This window comes from Phocoena phocoena, chromosome 2 (genome assembly GCF_963924675.1).
Source record: "Phocoena phocoena chromosome 2, mPhoPho1.1, whole genome shotgun sequence".
NCBI classification, from domain to species: Eukaryota; Metazoa; Chordata; class Mammalia; order Artiodactyla; family Phocoenidae; genus Phocoena; species Phocoena phocoena.
This window is the reverse complement of record NC_089220.1, coordinates 33,130,540-33,154,303: the sequence shown is the minus strand read 5'-3', so window position 1 is coordinate 33,154,303 and position 23,764 is coordinate 33,130,540. Positions and strand designations below refer to the sequence as shown.

Genomic DNA, 23,764 nt, shown 5'->3' with positions numbered 1-23,764 from the left:
TAGAGTCAACCCAGGACTTTGCTGGAACAATCAGAGTTGCTAAATTGGTAGAATGTAAGCCTGGCACTCTTGGTGGCCATCTTTGCCACTGTCCAGAGGGAACCCACTTGAGAATGACAATGAAGTCAACCCAGAGGGGAAACAAAACCAAGAGATTTCATGGGGGGAGAAGGGGAAGTTCTGAGGTCATCATTTGAGGCCCTGGATCCAACTGTGCCTGAGGTCACTTACCCTGAACATTCCAGTTACGTGAGCCAATAGGTTTCCTTTTCTGTTTCGTCTCAGTTGCATTTGTGTGACTTGCAACAGAAAGGGTACTGAATATTGCATGCATTAGATGCTCATAGTTATGTACCAAGGTGAGGCCAGAAAATTCTAATAATGAGGATCATTGTTATTAAATTGGTGTTTATATCCTCCCATTAGGTAGAGAGGAGTTCTGATCAATCAGGCCCCCCTTCCTCATTTCTTGATGATTCCATTCCTGTGTGTCTCCTCTTCCTTTTACATTTGCTCTTCCTCTTCCTGGTTTCCTTTTGACCTTTTCCTTATTCACATCCACTACTGTAGAGAGAAAAAAAAGCATGAAACGTACATTCAGCTTTTCTGATTGATAAGGCTCTTTGAAATAGTTCAGATAAAGAGTAAGAAATAAAATAATGACTTAAAAGCAATTAAAAAATCATTTGGAGGTTTTAGTCAGCCATGGCTTCATTGTCACGTATTAAGCTTTATGGAAGTACTTGATGTCATTTCTTCCACGACAAAAATACAGCATTTTCTGGTTTAGTCCCACTTAATCATTAATGATGAGCTGTAAAATATTCTTTCTAGTTCAAAAGCGGCATCAAATAAGTAACTGAGATGAAATTAGAAATAATTTTGGAAACGTGGTCATTTAGCAAGCTGGCCTTTACTGAACAACTACTGTGTATTGTACTAGGCTCTGGAAAAAGCAAGGACGAATAAAACATAATGTTCAAAATCTAGCTGGATCGGCAAGCCTAGGAACCACTGACCATAATGTAGTGTGATGGGCGGGAGGAAAGTGAAAACATTGTACGACTGGTCCTGAATAGGAAGGGACCAGGCAGGATGGATGCCAGACCATGGGGGAAGGGGCTTCTGGAACACCCCCTCCACTGTGTCAGGCAGTAACTCCTTAGTACTGGATCACGTAGGTGGGTCCCAGGGCTGGTGAAATACTGGAGCCCTTGGGGCCTTAGGAACAGCAGCTATTTGCCACATGGCATGGCAGTATTTCAGTATTTTAACAACTGGATCGGCCTGAGTAAAAGCCCGGGAGTCATTCTGTAATCAAGGCCTCTTAAAGTAGAGGGGAGGGAGGAACAGCGATCCTGAGGCGGAGAGAGGGGGTGAGGGTAGCGTTACGGAGGACTTTTGAGCTGGGCTCTAATGAAATTCATTCTCATTTCATTCTAATGAAATTCATTCAGGGAGAGAGAACAGCCCAAGGTAAGGCATGCCTGACATCTTTAATCAGCAGAGCCAAATTTGGGAGTGATCGGATGGAGAGGAGGTAATTGGTGAGACCGGGGCACTGAGTTGGCCCAGGTTGAGAAGGACCTGCCAAAGAGTTTGAAAAGTAGATACTAGAGAGCCAAGAATGGTTTTTAAGAAATTAAAAACATGATAGTTCAATGGTGAGGACTTTTGGTTTCTGTGCAAGGGGTCTTGCTTTTCTGATGGAAAGAGAAAACTCACTTTAAAATCAAATAGATAGACGATCCATATGCTCTACAAGGACCCCTCTTTTATAGATTGATCTGATTAATCTGGGAAAGCTAGAGGTACAGGGATTTATGCCACAAAAGCCTTGGACCGATGTTCACCCTGAGACAAGGAGCTAGGAAGTGAGTGTTTTTCTGCATGTGTCATCTTCTGGATTCCCGAGGCTTTCTGGGTTACTTCAAAGCTGCTCATTTGGCTTCTTATGGGCAGGGACCTCATCATATTCATCTTTGCTTTCCCTAATGTCTAGCTCAGTACCTAGGACATAGGAGGTACTCAGTAAATATTTGTTGAATTAGTGTAACATTAAATAAGTCATTCGGATCTAAGCAACCATTGCTTACACTTATTTTAAATATGGTTTTATATAATTGCAAAGTGTCTTCCCTTTTTAGGTCCTGTATTTTCATTCTGGCATGATCTACTTGCAGTGGCATTCAGCTGGAGTCTATGCCTGCTCGACAGGAAATTTCTGGCAATAACAAATTGTATATCCTGGCTAGATTGCTGACTAGTATGGCAGAACGCTCACTCTCTCTTTGACTTGACTTTCCCTACCTGTATGAGGGAGAGTATGTTTTTGCTTATTTATTCTGAAAGGGAAAACATAAAAGTCATGTGTGCTTGTTGTGGAAAAAAAAAAAAAGCAAGAAATATAGAATAATACAGAGTAGGAGGGAAACTCTTTCAGAGGTATATAATCTTCTAGGCTTTTTCTATTGTATATTGAAATATGTTGTGCTCACAATATCATTCATGCGTCATGGATGATTTTCCGTGTAAATATAGGTACTAATCTTTTTTCACAGGAGAACAGGGTTCCATGCTAGGGATATACAGAAATGTAGGCAAGAGGATGATGACATTAACATGAATGAAATGTTGCATTCCTTAAACTCAAAAAAAATTTAAGCATTTTTTGTTTCAGTTATTTAAAACAACTTTGATCTAAGCTAGAGAAGTAGCAATCAACAGTTTCACTTCAGAAACAGCTGGCAGCCTGTTAGTATTTGTAGCCCTGCTCTGCTTCATCCTTAACCTTGTCTAACCCCTTCTATCTAGAGACCCCAAAGAGCATAGTAAACGTTACACAAATACTCCTTAAAAGTTGTCCTTTACTGATCTGGACCTTTAAATATAGTTGTTGTTTTTTAACGTCTTTTAATAGGGCTCGCCTTAATTGGTCCTGTCTCTTGATCCTGATTTTTAAAGGGGAAGATGGCTCAGAGAACTGCTCCAGGTCACCAAATAAATCCAAGCTCAGAACAATAGGATTCCTTTGGACCCATCCCCCATGCTGTCCCCCAAATCACACTCCCCCGTCGCATGACTTCTGTGAGATGGAGATTCTGCAGCTGTGCGGAAGAGAACTGAGGTCTCTCTGCTCTTGTGTTTCTGGACCTGGCTTTTGTTTTTGTGTTTTGTTTGCATTCTCTTTTTTCTTGCCTTTCTTCTTCTTTGGTGTCTCAGTTTTTATAGAGTCCTGGCTGGCTCCCTTAGGGATGAATCTGCCTGCCTGTTTATACATGAATCCGCAGTGTCATTAGGATGGTTACCTCTAATCATTCTTCCTCGTTGCTATTAGAAGAACTCTGTCTGAGCACTAAGAAAACTTCAATATGTGGGCTCTTGTCTTTCCCATAAAAGCTTTTGTCCCATAGTAATGAGGCAGAGCTCTCATTTACTTCTAAAACATGATTAACTCCTTGGGAAGGAGATGAAAAAAAATAGAGTTGTTATTTAAGATGGGTACCCTGGGGGAACAAAGGAGAGGCTTTTCACATTGTTGTACCTCCTAATTGGGCCAAGCCAAGGTTGCTGGGTGCCATTCCAGAAGGCAGCTCCCCGCCTGGTGGGGGACAGGAGCAGCGGGGTGACAGATTGAAGCTGACATTGGAAAGGCGTGGGACCACAAAGAGCTTAGGACTTTTTAAGGCCAGATCTTCTGGACTTGCCTCCTATACCACCTTCCAAAGGGCCCCGGGCGAGAGAAGGGAGCTTAGACCCCACGCTCCGCTCTGTAGTCCCTGACATCAAGAGTTCCCTCACTCAGAATCTCTGGGAAGGGGCTGGTTTGCTTTATTCCTCGCAACTCTGTATTGCTTGAACTGTTTATAGTGAACATGTGTTATTTATATAATCAGAGAGACATAAAGCTATATTCAGAGTGTGGGCAGGGGAAAAGAGAGTTGTTTGGTGGAACTCACAAATAATTCCATAGTGCAGTCAACACTGAAGATAAAAAGTGTTTGTGGGATTAGGATACTTTAAAAGGCACCTAAAAATTCTGAGCGGAGCTGATCCTTAGCGTGATGGCAAACAACGAAGACTAATGCCCACACCTCCTTCCTTTAGAGGCTCAGTGCCAGGCCTTGCTGGATCCTACAAAGGGCCCTGTCCACATTTCCCAGCCCAGAGAACATCTGTATTGGACAGTTTTCTACCCCTTTGATGGTCAATATTCATCTGTATTCTCAGCTTCAGTGTCCTGCATTTTAGGCAAGATTATCTACTGACTTATTCTGGAGAAGTTTCTCTGCCTGATGGAACATGTATGTGTTAAACAGGGAGACCACATGAAGACACAGATTTTGTCCGAATATATGATTCTAATGAGAATTTTAGACTAAACTGACAGCTCCTGGTTATGCCCTAACAACACCAGAGAGAGTTACTATATGAAGTTCCAGCTTCCTTCCATCTTAATGAGCTTGTTGCAAAGACTAGTTCAAACTAGACTGAGTTGAAGCCCTAAGGGAAAAGATAAGGAAGGTACTCTGTTGTCTCTCTGTTACACCCTTAAAGTCATCTGAATTCCTGTCTTGTGTTTCCTTCTTGTCCTTTGCCCTTTTTTTCACCAGAGGAAGGCTTTAGGGAAATAGTAAGAATGTTGTGGTAACAGAGGGAATTAATTTGACCATGCTCTGAAGAAAGAGTGTGTTGACTCCCACTAGCAATAGTTTCTCCACCCATCAGAGCAGGGCCAGGGATGTGGACCATTACACAAACCAGTCCCACTTGACCAGCTGTTTTTGGAGATGTCAAGCCCAGAGTTCAGGCTCTTTACATAGAAACATGTTGCCTTCTTCGAATCAATTCCTGTGAGACTAAAGAAAATCCCGTGTGGCCCAAGCATGATGTAACAGGGATGTGCTTCAGAATTCAAGACACACCCTCTGAGTTCCTGGCATCTTTTTTACCATAATAATCGCACAGCCGCAGCCTTCCTTCTGTGACCCTTGCGAGCCAGGGTTGCCTTGGCTGTATTTCCTAGCGGTCCCGGACAAGAAGGTCCAGCTCTGCCTCCTATGGGTCTGTGGACAGTGCTGGGAAGTCAGGCCTCTCTCACTGGATGCTCAGAGAACTTAGTTTTTACATCTGGACAGAGTTCCTGTGCATCATGCTTTTGTGGTCTACCTGATTTATGGTAGAGAAAGGGAATAGGTTTTTGTCAGTTGAAATTGCCTGTAACAGTATTTAGTTGCTTTAGTTGGAGCCAGATTGAAATTTCCAAATTTCTAAATTCAGACAGTGCAACCAGCACATACTTGTTCAAATTCACCTAAAAGTTAAAATCAATAATACTTACACTAACTTTTGATTTTTAAAAAAAACATGAAAAATAAATGTGGTATTTGATGGCCATGAACTTACTAGTAATTCAACCATTTCTTCTTTCTTTAGCAACACCCCATGGGAATACTAACAAATGTAACTAACAATTTCAGTAACGGTTAGAAATCTCATTTTAAACCTCAATTTACAGTGCTGTGGACTGTGTATAAAACCATACATTAGCCTCACACACACAGACACTCTCACATGGGCAGCAGTCAAAAGCAAATAGATCATGGGACTAACTCTCTGGCCTTCAAGACAGAGAAAATCACTAACTTTCCTGTATTTTTTGCTTGCTCCCTTACCACGGTGGAAAGAAATGTACGTTTCTTAGGTTCTTATGGTGTGCCGTATTTTTCGTCAATTTCATTCATCTCATTAATTTTCACAATAAGCCTCTGAAGCTGGTATTATCATGCTCATTTTAGAGATGAGGAAAGTGAGGCGTAGAGAGGTTAGAGTGCCCAAAATCATACAGCCAAGATTGGAAGCCATGACTGACTAAATTCAAAGCGTCTTACATTTTGTAATAATGATGATCATACTTGGCCCCAAGCTACCTTTTTTCAGTCCGCTGGAAGAATGATTCGAGGTTAGTTAAAAATTATATTGAGCACCATCGAGAGGAGCTTTTTGGTGTCTAGTACTTTTAGGTATGGTATGTGCGTGTGTGTGTGTGTGTGTGTGTGTGTGTAACTGACCCTCAAAGCTGGTATTATGATAATACCACCAAATCACTACCTGATTGGAGATAGAAGAACTAAAGCTCACAAAGAGAGCCTCCTCTTTAATGTGGAGGTTTGACCACTCATATTTATCTCCACCCTTTCTCATGATCTATCTGAAATTATTTCAGTTTACTAATAATAAAAAATGGTAACCCAAAAGGGCAAAGAGATTAGATCCCTTTGAGACATGAACAGGTTTCAAGAAGATATTGGAAGACAGGAAGAGACAGAAGATTGACAAGATATAACAGAAGAACTTGCAAACCAAGGCATTTTCAGTGTAGCGTTAACAGTAGAACACTTACAAGATTTCCTGAGACTTGGAAGCACCAGATATCAGAGAAGCCAGAGAAGATGAAAACAGGAGATTGGTTGAAAGTTTTACATGAAATATAGGAAATAGTTGGACCACCTTTCTCACCCTGGACAGCCAGGTGACCAATCTCCAACCCAGGTTGAAGGCCAAAATTTATCTTTGGAGAAAATAAATCAGAGAAGTTTCAGACTTGGGACTTCAAACAAAGCAGAGGACAAGGGGAGGCACTGGCTAAAACAAGGGACTACACCTGCCAAATGGTGAATCTGAAGCCCCTTTCTCTGCCCTGCTTCTAGAGTGTAGGCACTGGACAAGAGATTGAACAACTCTTTTCTGTAAATAGCAGTCCACCTCTGAGAAGGTATCTCCATGTATTGAAATTCGTCAGTGTCCAGTGAATCCCACCAATTTACAAATGTTGTCCGTGTACACAGTATTTCTAATTATATTTTTAGAATAAATTATTTTTTCTATTATATAATTTAAACATGACTGAACAACCAAGGATCACCCGACTTTAGAACGTGTCTCCCACATCAAAGAGAAAACAAAACAAACAAGAACCATGAGGAGTTAGAGATAATGCAAGATTTAGGGGGAAAAGACCCTTAAACTATAATTAATATCCTCAGAGAGTTAAAGATGATGTGAAAACAAGAATAGGTTGTGTTGAATTAGAAATAGTCATAGGATAAGAAAGAGCTCCTGAAAATCAAAAATATGGTAGCTGACATAAGTTCAATTAAAGGGGTGGATGATAATACCAAGTGATATTATTTGAATTATGTGTAAGTGTTAAGTTGATTAAAAACAAAACAAAATAATCAATTTTCTAGAACTGTGAAAACATTTAAAACAGAAAAAGAATTGCAGGGTTGAATAGGGGGAGGTAATAAAGATGGGTATTGAATCAGGATGTTTAAAAATTTGTCTTGGGAGACTGAACATATAGAATGGCAGAGTAAGACACTCAGACAACCTGCAGCTCCTCAAAATCAAGAAGAACATTGACTAAAACTGTCAAAATCAACTTTTTCAGAACTCTGGAAATTAATTAAAGGCTTGGAAAGTCTGGCGAATTTTAATTCAAGAAAACCAGGTGAATCTCAGTAAGAACAGCAAGATTTGTGGCATTAAACTTTCACTAATTCCATCGTCCTTTCCCCAGATCTGCAGTAAGCTTGAAAGCCAACCATCTCGCAGCTACATTAGCTTTGTACTGTAGCTTGGAAAGGTTTGGAGCTCCCCAAAAGCCCTGTCCAAGAGAACTGTCACTATTTGACCTGACTCAGAACTTGGTTTGTGTGAATATCCCTACCTACAGGGTGTTCGTTGAAAATAATCAGTAGCAATTGTTTACCTTCATGGCTGCCTAAGGTCCTGTTACCAGGTAGAGCTAACAAGAGGCTGACCAAAAAAATTTTAAAGGAAAAATTGGGGGATAAGATGTCCACAAGGAGCTTTGTAAAGGTCCTACGTATACCAGGGACTCTAGAAGGCTACACACATGCCCAGAGCTTTGCTCATGCCCAAGAAAGACCTGAGAAGACCTTAAGCTGTCACTTCTGGCTGACCTTGAGGCTCTGTAAACAGGAAGTGAACGTTAAGACAAAGTTTTAAATTGCCTGAATGCATGCCCCAACACATACACACAGACCATTGGCAAAAGCTGGGAGACTTAACCTATTCAAGGCATTTAGGGAAATCTGTTTATTCAAATACAGTTCAATCATTAATCACTAAGTGACTTCATGTGTAAGGCATCTTCAATAAGATTATAGGCTGACTCCTGATCAGAAACTGTGGAGGCCAGAAGGCAATGGAAAGATGTAATCAAATTGCTGAAAGGAAGACTGTCAACCAAGAATTGTATATCCAGCAAAACTATCCTTCAAAAATGAAGAAGAAATTAAGACACTCACAGAAATACAAAATCTGAGAATTTCTCACTAGTACACCTACCCTACAAGAAATACTAAAAGGAGTCCTTCAAGCTGAAATGAAAAGACTCTGAGGGTAACTTGAATCCACCTGAAAAAGTAAAGAGCACTGATAAAGGTAAATATATAGGTAAATATAGAAGCATGAATGTGGGATTTTTTTTGTAATTTTTTTTTTCTCTAATATGATTTGAAAGACAACTGCATAAAGCAATAAATATAAAACTATGTTGGTGGACTTCTAATGTATAAAGATGTAATTTGCATAACAATGGTAGTACAAAGGAGGAGAAGAAAATGGACCTACATTGGAGCAAAGTATTTTTTTTGTAAACAGTTTAAATTAAAGTAGTATCAGACAGAACTAGATTATTTTAAGGTAAGATGTTAATAGCAATCCCCAGGGCAACCTATAAGAAAATGGATAGTAAAAGAAACAAAAGAATTAAAATGGTAAACTAGAAAACTATCTAACACAGAGAAATCAGTAATAGAAAAATAGAGGAACATAAACCACAAGATAACACAGAAAAACGCATAGCAAAATGGCAGACATATATCCTAACTTATCAATAATCACATTAAAAGTAAATGGACTCAGGACTTCCCTGGTGGTACAGTGGTTAAGAAGCCACCTGCCAGTGTAGGGGACGCAGGTTCGATCCCTGGTCTGGGAAGATCCCACATGCCGCAGAGCGACTAAGCCCGCGCGCCACAACTACTGAATCCTGCGAGCCTTAGGGCCCACGTGCCACAATCACTGAGCCCGCGTGCTGCAAATACTGAAGCCTGGGTGCCTAGAGCCTGTGCTCTGCAACAAGAGAAGCCACCATGAGGAGAAGCCCATACAGCGTAACGAAGAGTAGTCCCCGCTCGCTGCAACTAGAGAAAGCCCACGTACAGCAATGAAGACCCAATGCAGCCAAAAATTGAAAAAAAAAAAAAGTAAATGGACTCAGCACTTCAATCAACCCCACCCACATGATCCAACTGTATAAAGTCAAAGACATAAATCAATTGAAATTAAAAGAATGGAAATTATATACCATGTAAAATGTGATACTGTGATTTATAAGAAGTATATATATTTGGTCATTCAGATGACCAAAATATATTTCTCATATATATTTAGTCTTTATCCATAGTTCCTGACCCACATGTTCCAAAACCCTTAGAATTTTCTGAGCAATAAGAGCAACAGGAGCATCTTTTGTTACAATATTTAGTCTCTTGTCCTTAGTTTCTGAAAATGCTTCAGAGCCATAATAGTGAAATGGTTGTCTTGTTATTTCTAATAAGCCCTTTCCACCACACCTGGGTTTATGTTAATGAAGATGACTTTTGTGAAGCACCTAAGGATAGGAGCTGGTTTCCAGGAGAACCAACCACGAAAAGAGGGTCGGAATTTTCAGTCCCACCCTCTGATTTCTGGGGAGGGCAGAGGGGCTAGAAGTTGAATCAATCAGCAATGGACAATGAGTTAATCAATTATGCCTATGTAATTAAGCCTTCATAAAAACCCAAAAAGAGAGGGGTTCAGAGAGCTTCCACGTTGGGGAACAAGAACACTTCCACATGCCGCCATGCTGGACCCCAAGCTCCACTAGGACAGAAGCTATTTTGTTTGGGACCTCACCCTATATGTCTCTTCATCTGGTTGTTGATTTGTATCCTCTAATATCCTTTATAATAAATTGGTAGTCTAGTGAGTAAGTGGACTTTCCTGACTTTTGTGAGCCATTCTAGAAAATTAATTGAACACAAGGAGAGGGTCATGGGAACCTCCAGTTAGTATGCAGCCAGTCAGAAGCACAGGTATAAACCTGGGCTTGCAACTGGCATCTGAAGTGGAGGGCCACCTGAAGTCTTGTGGGACTGAGCCCTTTACCTGTGAAATATGATTCTATCTCTGGGTAGATAATGTCAGAAGCAGGGTTCAATTCTCAGACACCCTGCTCGTGTCTAAGAATTGCTTGTTGGTGTGGGAAGGTCTCCACAAACATACACCTTGGAATTGGATCTAGGAACCAATTTACAAATAGTAACCAAAAAAGGGCTAGAGTGGCTATACTAATATCAGACAAAATAGACTTTAAGACAAAAATTATTACTGGAAACAAAAAAGGACATTTTATAATGATAAAAGGGCGAATCCATTGGGAAGACATAACAATGTTAACCATATATGCACCTAACTGAGCTCCAGAATATATGAAGCAAAAACTGACAGCATTGAAGGGAGAAATCGACAATTCAACAACAATAGTTGGAGACTTCAGTATCCACTTTCAATAATGGATAGAACGACTATGCAGACGATCAACAAGGAAATAGAAGACCTGACCAATACTAGAAACCAACTAGACCTAATAGGCAGCTATAGAACACTCTACCTACATTCTTCTCAAGTGTTTATGGAACATTCTCATGGATGAACCATATATTAGGCCACCAGACAAGCCTCAGTTAATTGAAAAGGACAAAACCATGCACACTAATCACACTGAAATAGAATTAATAGTCAATAACAAAGGGGAATTTGGGGGATTCTCAAATGTGTACAAATTAAACATATACTCACACAAGTCACTCCTAAATAAGCAACAAGTCAAAGAATAAATAACAAGGGAAATTAGAAAATACTTTGAGAAAATGAAAACAAAAATACAACATGCCAAAACTTATTAGATGCAACTAAAGCGCTGCTTGGAGGGAAATATATAACTTAAATACCTATCTTAAGAATTTTATTGTATGTAAATTCACCTCAATAGAGCTGATATTTAATATAGAAAGAACTAATGAGCCATATTCTTTGACTATATAAATTTGCATACTACCATATAGGTGTAGTCGCTAAATTCTCTCTGATTTTAGTATAATTGGGGAAAAATCACTAACTCTTTCAAACTACATATAAAGTTCACTGGAGGGGCTTCCCTGGTGGCGCAGTGGTTGGGGGTCCGCCTGCCGATTCGGGGGATGCGGGTTCGTGCCCCGGTCTGGGAGGATCCCGCGAGCCGCGGAGCGGCTGGGCCCGTGGGCCGTGGTCGCTGGGCCTGCGCATCCGGAGCCTGTGCTCCGCGACAGGAGGGGCCACAGCAGTGAGAGGCCCGCGGAGCGCAAAAAAAAAAAAAAAAAAAGTAAAGTTCACTGGAAAAAAAAAAAACCTAACATGGTTTTTAAGATATATGAACAAATATTAAGCTTATAGTTAATTATATGAATGCTAAAGTATCTAGGGGAAAGTGTACTGATGTTTGCAATTTACTTTAAAATGCAACAACAACAAACAAATAAGATGGGTTGGTGGATGAATAGATAAGTGATAAAGACAAGTATAATAAAATGTTAGTGGTAGAATCTACTTGATAGGTTTATGGCTATTCACTATAAAATTCTTTTAATTTTGCTGCATGTTTGAAATTTTTCATAATAAATGATGGGAAAATTATAAACTCAAAATACCACTCTGACCCTGAACTATTGCCATCCCGTAATTTATAAGTGAACAGCCTATTGATCTGAAGAAATTAACATTTTCTTTAAGGAACAAAAGCTCTTTTAGTTTATAAACTTTGGGAACCTAATGTATTATATAAACATTTTTAAACAATCACTTCACCCCGAGAGATGTTATGAAAGAGCATAAGGATACTCTGGGGGGGGGGGGGGATAAGATCTTGTAGCCTCAGGGCCAAACTTTCTAGGAGAATCTTCCCAGGGTCTAGAATTATATTTTGTAAGGGATTCAAATCAACTTCAGATTTCTGCTCCCAGTTTCTGTAGGAAAAGTTATGAAACAGGCCACATGTAGGTAAATTAATCAGTTCATGCCTGCTCAGACACAGTTCGTTTTTCCACCCTGTCATTTTCCAGCATTGTATTACTTCTCCAGATCTTGCTCCCCTATTTTGAGAAAGCAGTTTAGGCACCGTTAAACGCGTTCTCTACTCTCCCCTCATAATCTTGCAAAGCTGTTGGTACGGAGGCTTCAGTGTTCCATGGAGAGTGATTTTCCAAGTGATGGAGCCGATTCTAATCAGTATACAGTCCAGATATGGACTGAGACCTGGACCTCTGCCACCTTTCCCTACAGCTCTCTTAACACAATGACTAGGGAATTCCTTTGAGGATCACTGAGTACACTTCAAGCCCCCCTGATCCTGTGGCCTCCTTCCAGCCACAGAGATCTTCCTGTCTGGAGCATTTCCGGCCTTTCTGTCCCTTGGCTTGGAGAGTTCAGCTCAACCTGGAGAAGGGACAGAAGACTTGAGGTTATCAAAAGCCTGTTGAATTATCCGATGCAAGACTGGCTGGCTTGTTTGCCTCCCTGGCTCTCTTCCTGGGCTTCAAAGCAGCTGAGAAAACAACCTTTTTCTAAGTCTTGGACAAGGAGGAAAATCCCTGGCATGAAGGATTTCTGTCGCAGACATTTGGCACAGCTAGAGGAAAGGTTTGGTTAGCTTAGCAATGGGTTTTATTAGCCCAGGCATCCAGTTGAAATGAGATAATAGGATCCCTGTTGAAGGACATTTTAGAGTCAGTGGGTTTGCTCCCTTTGCTTCTCAGCAGGACCCTTGCATACAGATGAAAGTATTAGACATGTTCAACAAGGGCGTCGCTGGTGAGTTCATCCACTGCCACATAATCTTGCTGATCATGGGGGGAGACTGAGATAGGGTTAAAAAATTAGCAAGCTAGGAAACTGTGGATGGATGCAAAGTCCTATTTCTGAGCTATCCAACTCAACTGCTTCTCACTCCAGTTTTCTTGGCTGAACACATTACATTGTCTTTGGGCCCTGCATTTTGTAAATAGAAAGAAAGGGACAGAAAGAACACCAGGCCTACCACCTGCCCCTACAGGAAGAAACTGCTTACACTTTCCTTCTGCCAGCTCATTTCACTCTGCCCTTTGCCCCCAACCAATATGAGATTTGGGGTAATGGGTGGGAAGGGGAAGGAAATAAAAGAGAGGAAGGATTCATTAGCAGTGTTAAAGGAAGCCTGCCTGGCACAGGATATGGAGAAGAGAAAGTGGAAGAACCAGTGCCAGCTTACCCTCAGCGCACGGCTGCCTATTCATGTCTGCTTCCCTGGGCCACAAAGGCAAAATTCACTTTTTCCTCAAGTCAGGGCTCTTTTGCAGAAACTCATATACCCTGCCAGGACCAGAACTCTATAAAAACAGCCTCCAGGATAGCCTGTAGCCAAGGTTCCTGACATCTTTGTGCTGTCTTCTCCACACTGGCCTTCCTGGCCACCCGTGGAGGTGACGAGCTAGGCTGGGTTGCTCCAGAGGAGGGTCGCACCTATACTTTAAAAAGACACAGGCGCTATCCCTAGAAGGTGTCGCCATCCTGGAGGAGGCCTGAGGTTCCTAAACCCAGCACTTTCTGTTCTGTGGCTCCCTTTCCACTTTCTGAGCCTCTTGGAAGTGAGATCACGCCAGGAAAAACATGTGATGCTATAGCAAGCTGAAACCAAAGACTTGACTTTGGTCCTGCCCAAGCTGAGAATCTTGGCAGTGATTGACTGGGCAGCCTGCTCTTTTCTATGGCATCGTCTAAGTCCCCCAACTTTGGGAATGGGGTGCCAGTTAAGTCCTCAAAATGGGTATGAGTCAGATCTTCTGAGGGTCACCATTATTTTTTTTTTTTCATAACTGAGCTTCTATTATGTATACAGCACCACACTGGAGGCTGGTAGCACCAGGAGGAGCAGCAATGATGATGGTGGTCTCTGCCTTCAAATACATGGTAGTAAATTCAAGTAACATTAACTATAAAATGGTGGAGAGGGCTTCCCTGGTGGCGCAGTGGTGGAGAGTCCGCCTGCCGATGCAGGGGACGTGGGTTCGTGCCCCGGTCCGGGAAGATCCCACATGCCGCGGAGCGGCTGGGCCCGTGAGCCATGGCCGCTGAGCCTGCGCGTCCGGAGCCTGTGCTCCGCAACGGGAGAGGCCACAGCAGTGAGAGGCCCGCGTGCTGCAAAAAAAAAAAAAAAAAAAAAAAAATGGTGCAGAGAACAGTAAGCGCTATTAGGGAGGTACAGATAGTGTGGTGGGTTCAAGAGCCATTACCCCAGGCTGGAGAAATTGGCAAACGGTTTCTGCAAGAGGTAGCATTTTTATGGGGTTCAAAGAGTAGGTAGGATTTGGACATTCAGACATGAAGGGCAGAGGAAGCTTGTGAACAGCTGAATCAACCTGCATGGATGCCCTGTCCGGTTCCCTTCTTTGTCTTGAATCGTGCCATATCCATGCTGCAGAAGAAGTGCCTTTATTTGGTGTTATGTATTCTGCCTCTTTGATGTGTTATCCCATGGAAGTGGATTGATCTGTGCTTGACAAATCGGGGGCTACCATCGTGCTGGTTAAAAGTACAGACTGTAGAACTAGTTGGCTTGGGCTGGAATCCTGTCTTCAGCACTTATGAGCTGCCTAACTCAAAGGGCTGTTCTGAGGAATAACGTCTGTTGGTTGTCATTTCCATCATCATCATTACTGTGGGAACCCTGGAAGGCCCCCCCCCACCCCAATCCTGTAGGACTTTCCACCATTTTAGATCAATTCCTCTTTTCTGAGAGTCTCATATTAAAATGCAAACACCAGAAAGGGTAACACTGGAAGGTTTAAACCAGCTATGCTTTAGAGCTGAAGAGAATCAGCTGACAACTTATTTGCTCAGAGCAAAATAGGTACCTTAGTGGAGGGATGTAAAAGAAGGGCAAGAGGGTCTGTAAGGGGAGGCCAGTGAGCTCCAAGAGCCATCTTCTCCCCCCTTGTTTTATTTAGAGTACCTAGGCCTCTGGATTTTCGCTTGTACACTGGGAGAAACCTTCACATACAGCATGGGGATAAAGTGAGGAACAGTGAAAAAAATGCCCATCAGTCATTTTAGGAGCCCACGCATGCAAAAAAGCACTGGACTGGGCCCTATGGGATGGAAGGGTATGGAATCAGAGGAAATGCCCCTGATCTGTGCAATCCCATCAAGAATTCAGAACATACATCTAGGAAATAAATTGAGGTAGAAACAGATGACAGTCTTTTTCGTTGTTGTTGTACGTCTTAATGGTGGAAGTTTAATTAATGGTCTACGCTATGATTGTGTGTCTGTTTTCTTTTTCTTTTTTTTAATTTTTGTGTATTTTTTGTACAACTTTTAAAGTTTACTATCCATTTGCAGTTATTATAAAATATTGGCTATATTTCCCACCACATATTGGCTATATTTTCTCAGTACATCCTTGAGCCTATCTTACACCCAATAGTTTATACCTCCCCTCCCCCCACCCCTCTGAGCCCCCCCCGCCCCGTGGTAACTACTAGTTTGTTCTCTATATCTGTGTGTCTCAGATGGCAGTCTTTTAAAAAGTGCAAATTCACACAGCGCAAATTGAATCCTCCTGACCCATAGTAGGTACTCAGTAGATGTTTGCTGATGGATGGATGGATGGACTGAATGAGTGCCCAAGAATGTAGGGCTCACAGTTGAAGGTCAAAGTGAAAAAAAACCAAAGGCCTAAAGGCTTCCTTGTATTATCTTCTGCCACCAGAATGTCAGCTCCATGAGAGCAAGGACCTCATCTGTCTTGCGCCCCGCTATGTCCCCTGCACCTAGAACGGTGCCTAGCACAAGGGAGATTGCCCAGTAAATGTTTATGGGTTGAACAGGTACATGCGTAGATGGGTGGATGGTACAAATAATGGAAATTACTTCCAGACAGTAGTGGGATTTGGGACCCAACACTTAGTACATATTAGGTATACCTTAAATGTTCCTCGGATAATTTAAAAATATTGATGAACATGTTCCTTGCAAGGATAGGTGAAGAGAGGAGTAAGTGTATCCATTAGGATGTAGCTACAGTCGAGCTTGTCTGATATGAAGGAAACATTCAAGAAAAAACAATCTGGCTATTTGCAGGAAGTGTGATTATGGCTCACAATACCACACACCTGTCTTGTGGAGTTCTAGGGTTTTCGGAGCCGCATGGGTCTGTACTCATTCTTACCCAACTACATATTTCCGTGAACCCTCAGAGGGTTCCAAAGCTAGCTACACACACTGCACACATGGCTGAGTAGGATAAAAAATTTTTCACTAAGGCTCCGGGATTTTATTAAGCAGCCAGGCCCTCCCTGCAGGGCTTATGTATTGAAGAAGACAGAAGGACACCTGACAACAGCACAAGTCAGGCAGTGATTAGAACACCCCAGCTTTATAGGTTGACAGCATCTAAAACAGAATAGCCTAAGGTATCTGCTAGGGAGGGTTGTTTGCTTCATAAGAGGGTAATTTACTGTTTGAAAGGCACAAGGGCATGGGGTACTCATTCAAGTCTAAAAAAGGGAAGGGTCAATATGTATTCCCAAAGATAGGTGGCAAGCATCACTTTTTTTTTCTGAAATCTCTTGGGCTAAAAAGCTAATTTACACTTCCCCTCTATACTATGTTACACTATAGAATCTCCAGGTCAGAAAACTCATATTAAAAGCAATATGCGGGGCTTCCCTGGTGGTGCAGTGGTTGAGAGTCCGCCTGCCGATGCAGGGGACACGGGTTCGTGCCCCGGTCCGGGAAGATCCCACATGCCGCGGAGCGGCTAGGCCCGTGAGCCATAGCCACTGAGCCTGCGCGTCCGGATCCTGTGCTCCGCAACGGGAGAGGCCACAACAGTGAGAGGCCCGCGTACCGCCAAAAAAAAAAAAAAGCAATATACACCTTCACCCCAGGCCTCTTACCAGCATGTTTGCATTGAAGTGTTTGTGGTCATGGGTTGCTTTGGGCGTCTAACCACCTTGATGGTTCTCCCCTAGTTGTTCTCTTGTTTGTCATTTCCCTGTGGGAATTTGGGCTCCAATCCAAACACCAGCATGGTTTGCTGAATGAGAAGAGCAGGACCTTGCTCTAGATACTTCCCTTGTTCTAGATACTGTGTCTCCATTGATATAACCTGGGATCACACTAGATTTTTGCAAACCACATCTCACAGCCAACTGGTATTGAACTGTAGTAAACCAACACCTAATTCATTTTCTGAATGTTAAATCTCATCTTCCCCATTCTGTAACCAATAGTTGGTCCTCTATTCTTAAGGCCAAGGCCTTACATGTATTTCAATAAAATTGTGTCCTAAAAGATTTGTAGGATTTGTCCCAACACTGTAACCAAATTCAGATTTGTTTTCATATAACGTTTGTCTAATCTAATATAGTAACTCTTCTCCTAAAGTTTTTTGTCTTCTGTTACCATATTCAGCATCCCATCAATTGGTATAGTCACATGAGCCACAAGTCCAAATGTCACGTTTTCAATGAGGTCTTCTCTTACTACCCTATTTTAAATTGACCCCCTCTTTTGATCCAGTATACTTCCTATACTCTTTCTCTGTTATTTTTCCTCCATAGCACATATAATCATCTAATATGCCATATATTTCACTACTTATTCATTTTGTATATTATCTTTTGCCTCCTTTAGAATGTAAGCTCTATTAAGGTAGCAATTTTTGCCAGTTCTCTTCCCTGCTGGATCCCAGATGTGTTGTATAGATTGAATATAACAGTTGAGTACATCAGTGTCCTGATTCAGGTCAGTGAAAATGTTTAATTTGATAGGACTAAGGAGAGAATCAAGTACATTCTACTAGAGGTTGTTACCCCTCACCAGATTGCTATTGATCTTTTGGTCGCTTTCAAATCCACTTAATGGTGTTAGCATCCAGCCCAACTTGTTTTTACTTTATCTAGGAGGCTACTGAGAATTTGTTACATTTTTTGCTGAAAATCAAGTAGTTCATGCCAGTGGTAGCCCTCCGATCTATCAATCTGGAAGTTCTTTGCCAAAAAAGGAAGTGGGATTCATCTGACGTAACTGATCACTTCCTCTTTCTAACTGCATGCAATCATCCTTTGGATAACCCATTTTAAACCCTGCTTGGGAGGGACAGGGCATTAATCAATGACCTGTCCAAACCCCTTGACTTCCTGGAAGGGAGGTACTTCCAGGTGTGAGGTCCCTTCATGTGAGGTCCTTCTGGCTGGGGCTCTGGGCCTGTTCACAGAGTGGGCATGAGCTCCCTGGGGGAGGAAGCTGTCAGATGATGGAGGTAGCACCACTGAGCTGAAAGGCTTAGGCTCAGATGTCATTTAGTGGTTGCATTGGAATATCACATCCTTTTGTCTGAGTCTCAGATTCTGTAGTCTATAAAATAAATTTTCAAAAATATAGTATGATACTTTATTGAATACCCTTTTGGTTCCATGTCCAATTTTTTCATGCAGGCAGTAAAGATCTGAGGTTTGGGATATGTTTATTTCTATTGCTCTTTGAACTAAAGGATTTCTATTTCTCTTCTCCATCTCCTTTTTTCCCATTCTTCGTGACACACCTGTGGTTTAGGCTCTTGTCATCTCATGCCTGAATTATTACAGTAGCTTCCTAACTAACTCCAGGATTCCTGTCTCTTTCTTCTCCATCTTCGACTCTTCAGTCAGGCTAATTTCCTGAACCTGGCTATTCAAAATGTGGTCTATGGACCACAGCATCAGCATCTCCTAGGATCTTGCTAGAAAGACAGACTCTCAAGCCACGCTCAAAACCTACTGAGTCAGAATCTGCATGTCAACAGGACCTGCAGGTGATTCGAACCAACATTAAAGCTTGAGAAACACTGTCCTCTCTTCCACCATGCCATTCCCCTACCAAGGGGCGTCCATAAACTCACACTGAGCCATCCCTAAACTACCTCTGAGAAAAGTTTTACCGTAATTTTCAGGTGAGATGTTTTTGATGTGAAGATGTAAATGCCCACCTATACCATCTACTCATTGGTTCTGAGAATGATGAGCAAGTTTACCTAGGTAACTTTAGAGCAGTTATAAAAGTTGAGATTCACCTTGAGTTGAATTCTTCTAGTAAAAGCAAAGTATATTGGTTTTTGGTGAGTAAAAGTTAAGTGGTACTTGGGAAACATGTGGTGAGTTGGTTGGAAACGTTCAAACTAAGGTTCTTAGTTTGACACAAGCATTTTATATACTTAATTTAATCCTCAAAATAATCTCATTTAGGTGGGTGTTGTTATCCCCATTTTACCTATAAGGAAACTGAGACTCAAAAAGGTGAGGTTGTCCAGAGCCTCAGTACTGGGTAGAATTCAGGCTACACCATAGTAACAGACATCCGAAATACGGTGGTTCAGACAAGTGGCTCTGTACTGAGCTGGACAGGTGACCCCAGGTGGTATGCTTTGCCGATTCATCAGGTCACCCAGCTTCCTTCTCCCATACCGCTTCATCATCCCCCAGGATGTGGCTGAAGCTGGTTCCTACCCTTGGGAAGAGGGAAAGGGAAAGTGAAGAGCCCATAATTTTCTTATAATCCAGAAGTTCTACCTGTTACTGTACTCACATTCCGTTAGTCAAAACTTAGCCACATCTAGTTGCAAAAGAGGCAGAAAAATGTTGAAACCTGGAGAGTTGTTAACTAACCAGAAAAGGGTGGCGACTGGGGGAGATCACAGGCGCTGCCATAGGCACTGAGTTGATTAGTGGGAGAACATAGATTCAAACTCCATGACTTCAACCTGCGGTCTTTCTAGCATTCTTTTCCACCATTTCTCATAGTTGACAGTCAGTAAATGTTTGTTGAATTGAGATAGATTGAGACAGTACATGTAAGCCTTTTGGTTATTTGAAATTATTTCTTCCTTCTCCCTTGCCTCCCTGATTACCTAAGTGGCTCTGTGCCAAGCTATCGCTATTTTTTTATGATGTTAATTTGTAAAACGGAAAGTGGACATTCATCTTCCTTCAGGAGAAATGTTATAATGCAATAATCTGCCGGTTCTTAGAGGTTCTGTGGAATCATGTCAAGTGTGATAATGGGTGTTAATGTTAGTCATTTTTTTAACAACCAGATGACCATCCCCTTTAAAGTGGGTGTTCTCAGGAGAACGCCATTGCTCAAAATATTTTTGATATTTTATGTCGGCTGATGTAGCAGTAAACTCTCACCGCAATAATACTTCGTGACAACATCATCAAAATCACAGTCACGCATACAGTCATAAGCATTTAACCAATGCGTATGTGGGTCTCCTGGGGGTCGGCTATTTAGACTGGGCCTGGCTGGCCAGCTCTGGGTCCGGTGTCTCTCATTCTCCTCATGAGATAACAGATGATCTTGAACATATTTCTCTCTGGCAGTAGCAGAAGCATAAAAGAACAAGTGAAGTTACGTGAGGCTTCTCGAGGCCTAGGCTAAGAGTTGGCACAATCTGTTATTCAAAGCAAGTCGTGTGGCCAAACCCACAGTCCAGGGCCATGGGAAATACTCTACACCTCGTGTAAAAGGGAATGTAGTCACATGGCTAAGGGTGTGAATACAGACTGGGTGAAGATTTGGGGCCAACTAAGCAACCTATCATGGCTCTGCCTTTACCAAGTTATTTTGAATACTTGCAGTGATGTTAAACCTTTATCTTTTAGGGGTAGATTTTATTTTATTCTTTTAGGAAAATAGCTAAATTTATGAATGAAATGAGACAATCAGGCTAAATTTATCTTTGGGCAGAAAGGTGGCTGTTTAGGCATGCGATAGCGTAATGAAACTTACGTCTAGAACTGGTTCAAGAATATGGCATTCGGTGGTAGAATAGTTGGAACTGACGTACAGCCTTCCAAGGTGATCAGTTGACTGAAGGAATAATACTCACTTGTTTCTGAAATAATTTCACAATAAACAAACCTCACAGTTTATAGTCACATGTTCCCACTGTGTTTCAAAGTGGGAATAGGGACGAATAGAGGCTCATCTCTAGTTCCTTTGACTAAAATCCTGAGCAAACGCGCTTTCTGTGCAGATTGTCATTGCCAAGTCCCCTCTGGCGACCTTCACCACATTTGTCTACACCATCGAGAAGGAAGGCCTGGTTCTTCAAGGTAAGATTCTCGGATTAAGCCATTTCTTCAGGCTGAATATGCTCAGTGCTGCCCATCGCGGGTGATAATTACTGCTGTGCCCCTGATAGAAGCTCCTTCGGGACGGAATCAAAGGCCAAGATGAATTGACCAGTGATGTTTATCCTGATAAGATAAGAGAGACTGGCAGTTGTGGTAAGAATCTGACAGAGGTTACGGAGAACTATAGAATCTCCTAACAGACAACCCAAGAATGAGGGACAAACCGAGTAGGCTAGGAACTGCAACCACCCCAGTCCTCTTCGCAGATTCCACGGGGTGAGGGACCAGGAGGTAGGTCTCTGACACCAGCGTGGAGGGCCCAGTCCTGCCTCAGAGCCTTCTCACTTAGCGGGTGGAAGAACGTCATGGCTTCATGAGCACTGCTTCCTCGGCCCCCTTCTGGTTACTCCACTTCCTCCCACTGTGCTCAAGTCCCGACTGGGGACCAGGCCTTGCAGACCTGCACTTTGTGACACGGGCCTGAGTTCTGGCTCGTGGTAGAGGCCCCCCAAGGCCACAACCTAGAACTAATTCAACAAACAGGGGGAGAAGTGGATTGAGGGGCATCATTCTCAGATGCTGGGTCCTCGGGTGGTTAGGAAAGGCATCCAATGGCAGGTCTGCAGAAAACAGTGAACAGGAGGCGGTAAATTCAAACCCCATTGAACTTAGCGCACAGGGTCAGATGTCCCAGACAGCTTTGTAGATTAAGAAGGGTCCCCACAGAAGTGCTCAGGATACACATCTGTCCCCCGCTGTCAGGCAGGAGGCCCTACCCCCGGAGATGCATAGGTGCCCATCTAGCCGGAACCACAGAGGAGCGTATTGTCATTTTTGTCCATGGGAGGAATATCTGCCCTTTAGGATTTTGTAAGCTGAGTATTTTTCCCAAGTCTGTGAAACAGGGTAAGTCCTTACAATACACCCACAGAGACACATTGCATTGTAAAGATCTAGCAGGGCTTTTGTGGGGCAGGCTAGACGGTTCATGCTTCTGACTGAGGAACAGGCTGCAGCCTTCCTTTCCCTCTCCTTCTAAAACATCCACTTCTTAATGGACCCAGAAAGCAGCGTGTTTGTTTGGTGCGGCTGAGCTCCACAGCAGGGACTCGGGTCCAGGGAAATTTGGAGTAAGAACTACTGACCTTTGACTCTTAGCCTTTGACTTATGCTATCTAAGTTCCTTGGTAAATATTTTTTTTACAATTGCAAATATTGTTTTCTGACAAAGAAGCAGAGATTTTAAGACCAGATTAAGCAAAGCAAACAGCAGGCCCCTTTGTTACAGACTCTCTAAGGGTGTAAGTAATAAGCAATCAGAAAGCTGGACTGGTGTTTACCCAGTGCACAGTGTGCCCTTTGGCTCTCCATTTTTAGAGCGTTTCTTAAAAGATTAGAAGTCTAGTAAATAGCAATTTTAGATGAAGATTTCAAGAAGTTCTATGGAAGATTACAAGATAATTTCACGAGGAAAAGGGCCAGTTCTGCCCAGATGGCTTGTAGGAGGGCCTTGATATGGTGCCTGTATCTTGATCACTTGGCATTTTGGTAGATAACATTTGAAAGCATGGTCTTATTTGGATAACTTTTGGATAATATTGGTGGGAACAAGATACATAGAATTGCCTCTCTGACTCTCATTGCTAAGATCATGATTTTGACAGGAAGGAGGAAATTGTTTAGGGGAAGTATTTAGAAACTGGAACTACAATGAACTGGTAGGGGTTGAGAAACTACAAAGAAAGACTATTAGACATAGTTGGAAAACGGGAGAAAGTGGATTACTAAAGGAGGCTGACCTGGAGCTGGGTGTCCAGGAAAGAGAAACATTCAGGAAGTGTCTGATGATGCAAGAATCCCAACCAGTAAATAAAAATGTCTGGGAGATTTCAGAGCCTCACCTATTTGCTTTTGAAACTACGCCTTCCTCTCTGAGGTTTTTTGGAGGTGGCAGAACTCTCTGCCCCTGTCAGCAATGCCACTTAATGAAAACCTCTGGGCATTCCCTCCCCTCTGGCTATGTGCTCCTAAGGCTTTGGGGAAACAAAAAGGAGCTCTGATCCTCAGAAAAATGGGGATCCCTCCTGTATTAGAGAGACCACCTTGGATTTCCATTCCAGCTCTGGTAGGTTCCTGAGAAAATCTCTAGCATCCTAGTTGTGTCGGCTTGAAAAAGACAATGTTGACCTTGATTCAGTGCTTTGCAAAACTGTTTTGCAACCCATTGGTGGGTCATGAAACAAAATTAAGGAATCATAACCAGCATTAAAAGAAAAAAAAAGAAATAGAGAATGGAAAATAACATACACATATTGTACTGTTTCATGAAATATTTCTTGTGTGATTGTGTGTGTGTACATGCTTGACGAATTGATGTACAGAGGTTGCAGTGCAGAATGTTTTTCTTGCTTGGATTGCAGTCATCGGCCTGGGCGATC

General features: G+C 42.2%; 1 protein-coding gene across 1 annotated transcript in view; it reads left to right on the top strand.

The window, feature by feature from the left end:
• The window catches only part of RAD51B (RAD51 paralog B), a 626,727-nt gene that overhangs the window by 575,140 nt on the left and 27,823 nt on the right, over positions 1-23,764 (top strand). The window contains exon 9 of the mRNA XM_065871664.1: positions 21,227-21,305. Within this exon, the coding sequence (XP_065727736.1) occupies positions 21,227-21,305 (79 nt within the window). The remainder of the gene's footprint in view (positions 1-21,226; positions 21,306-23,764) is intronic.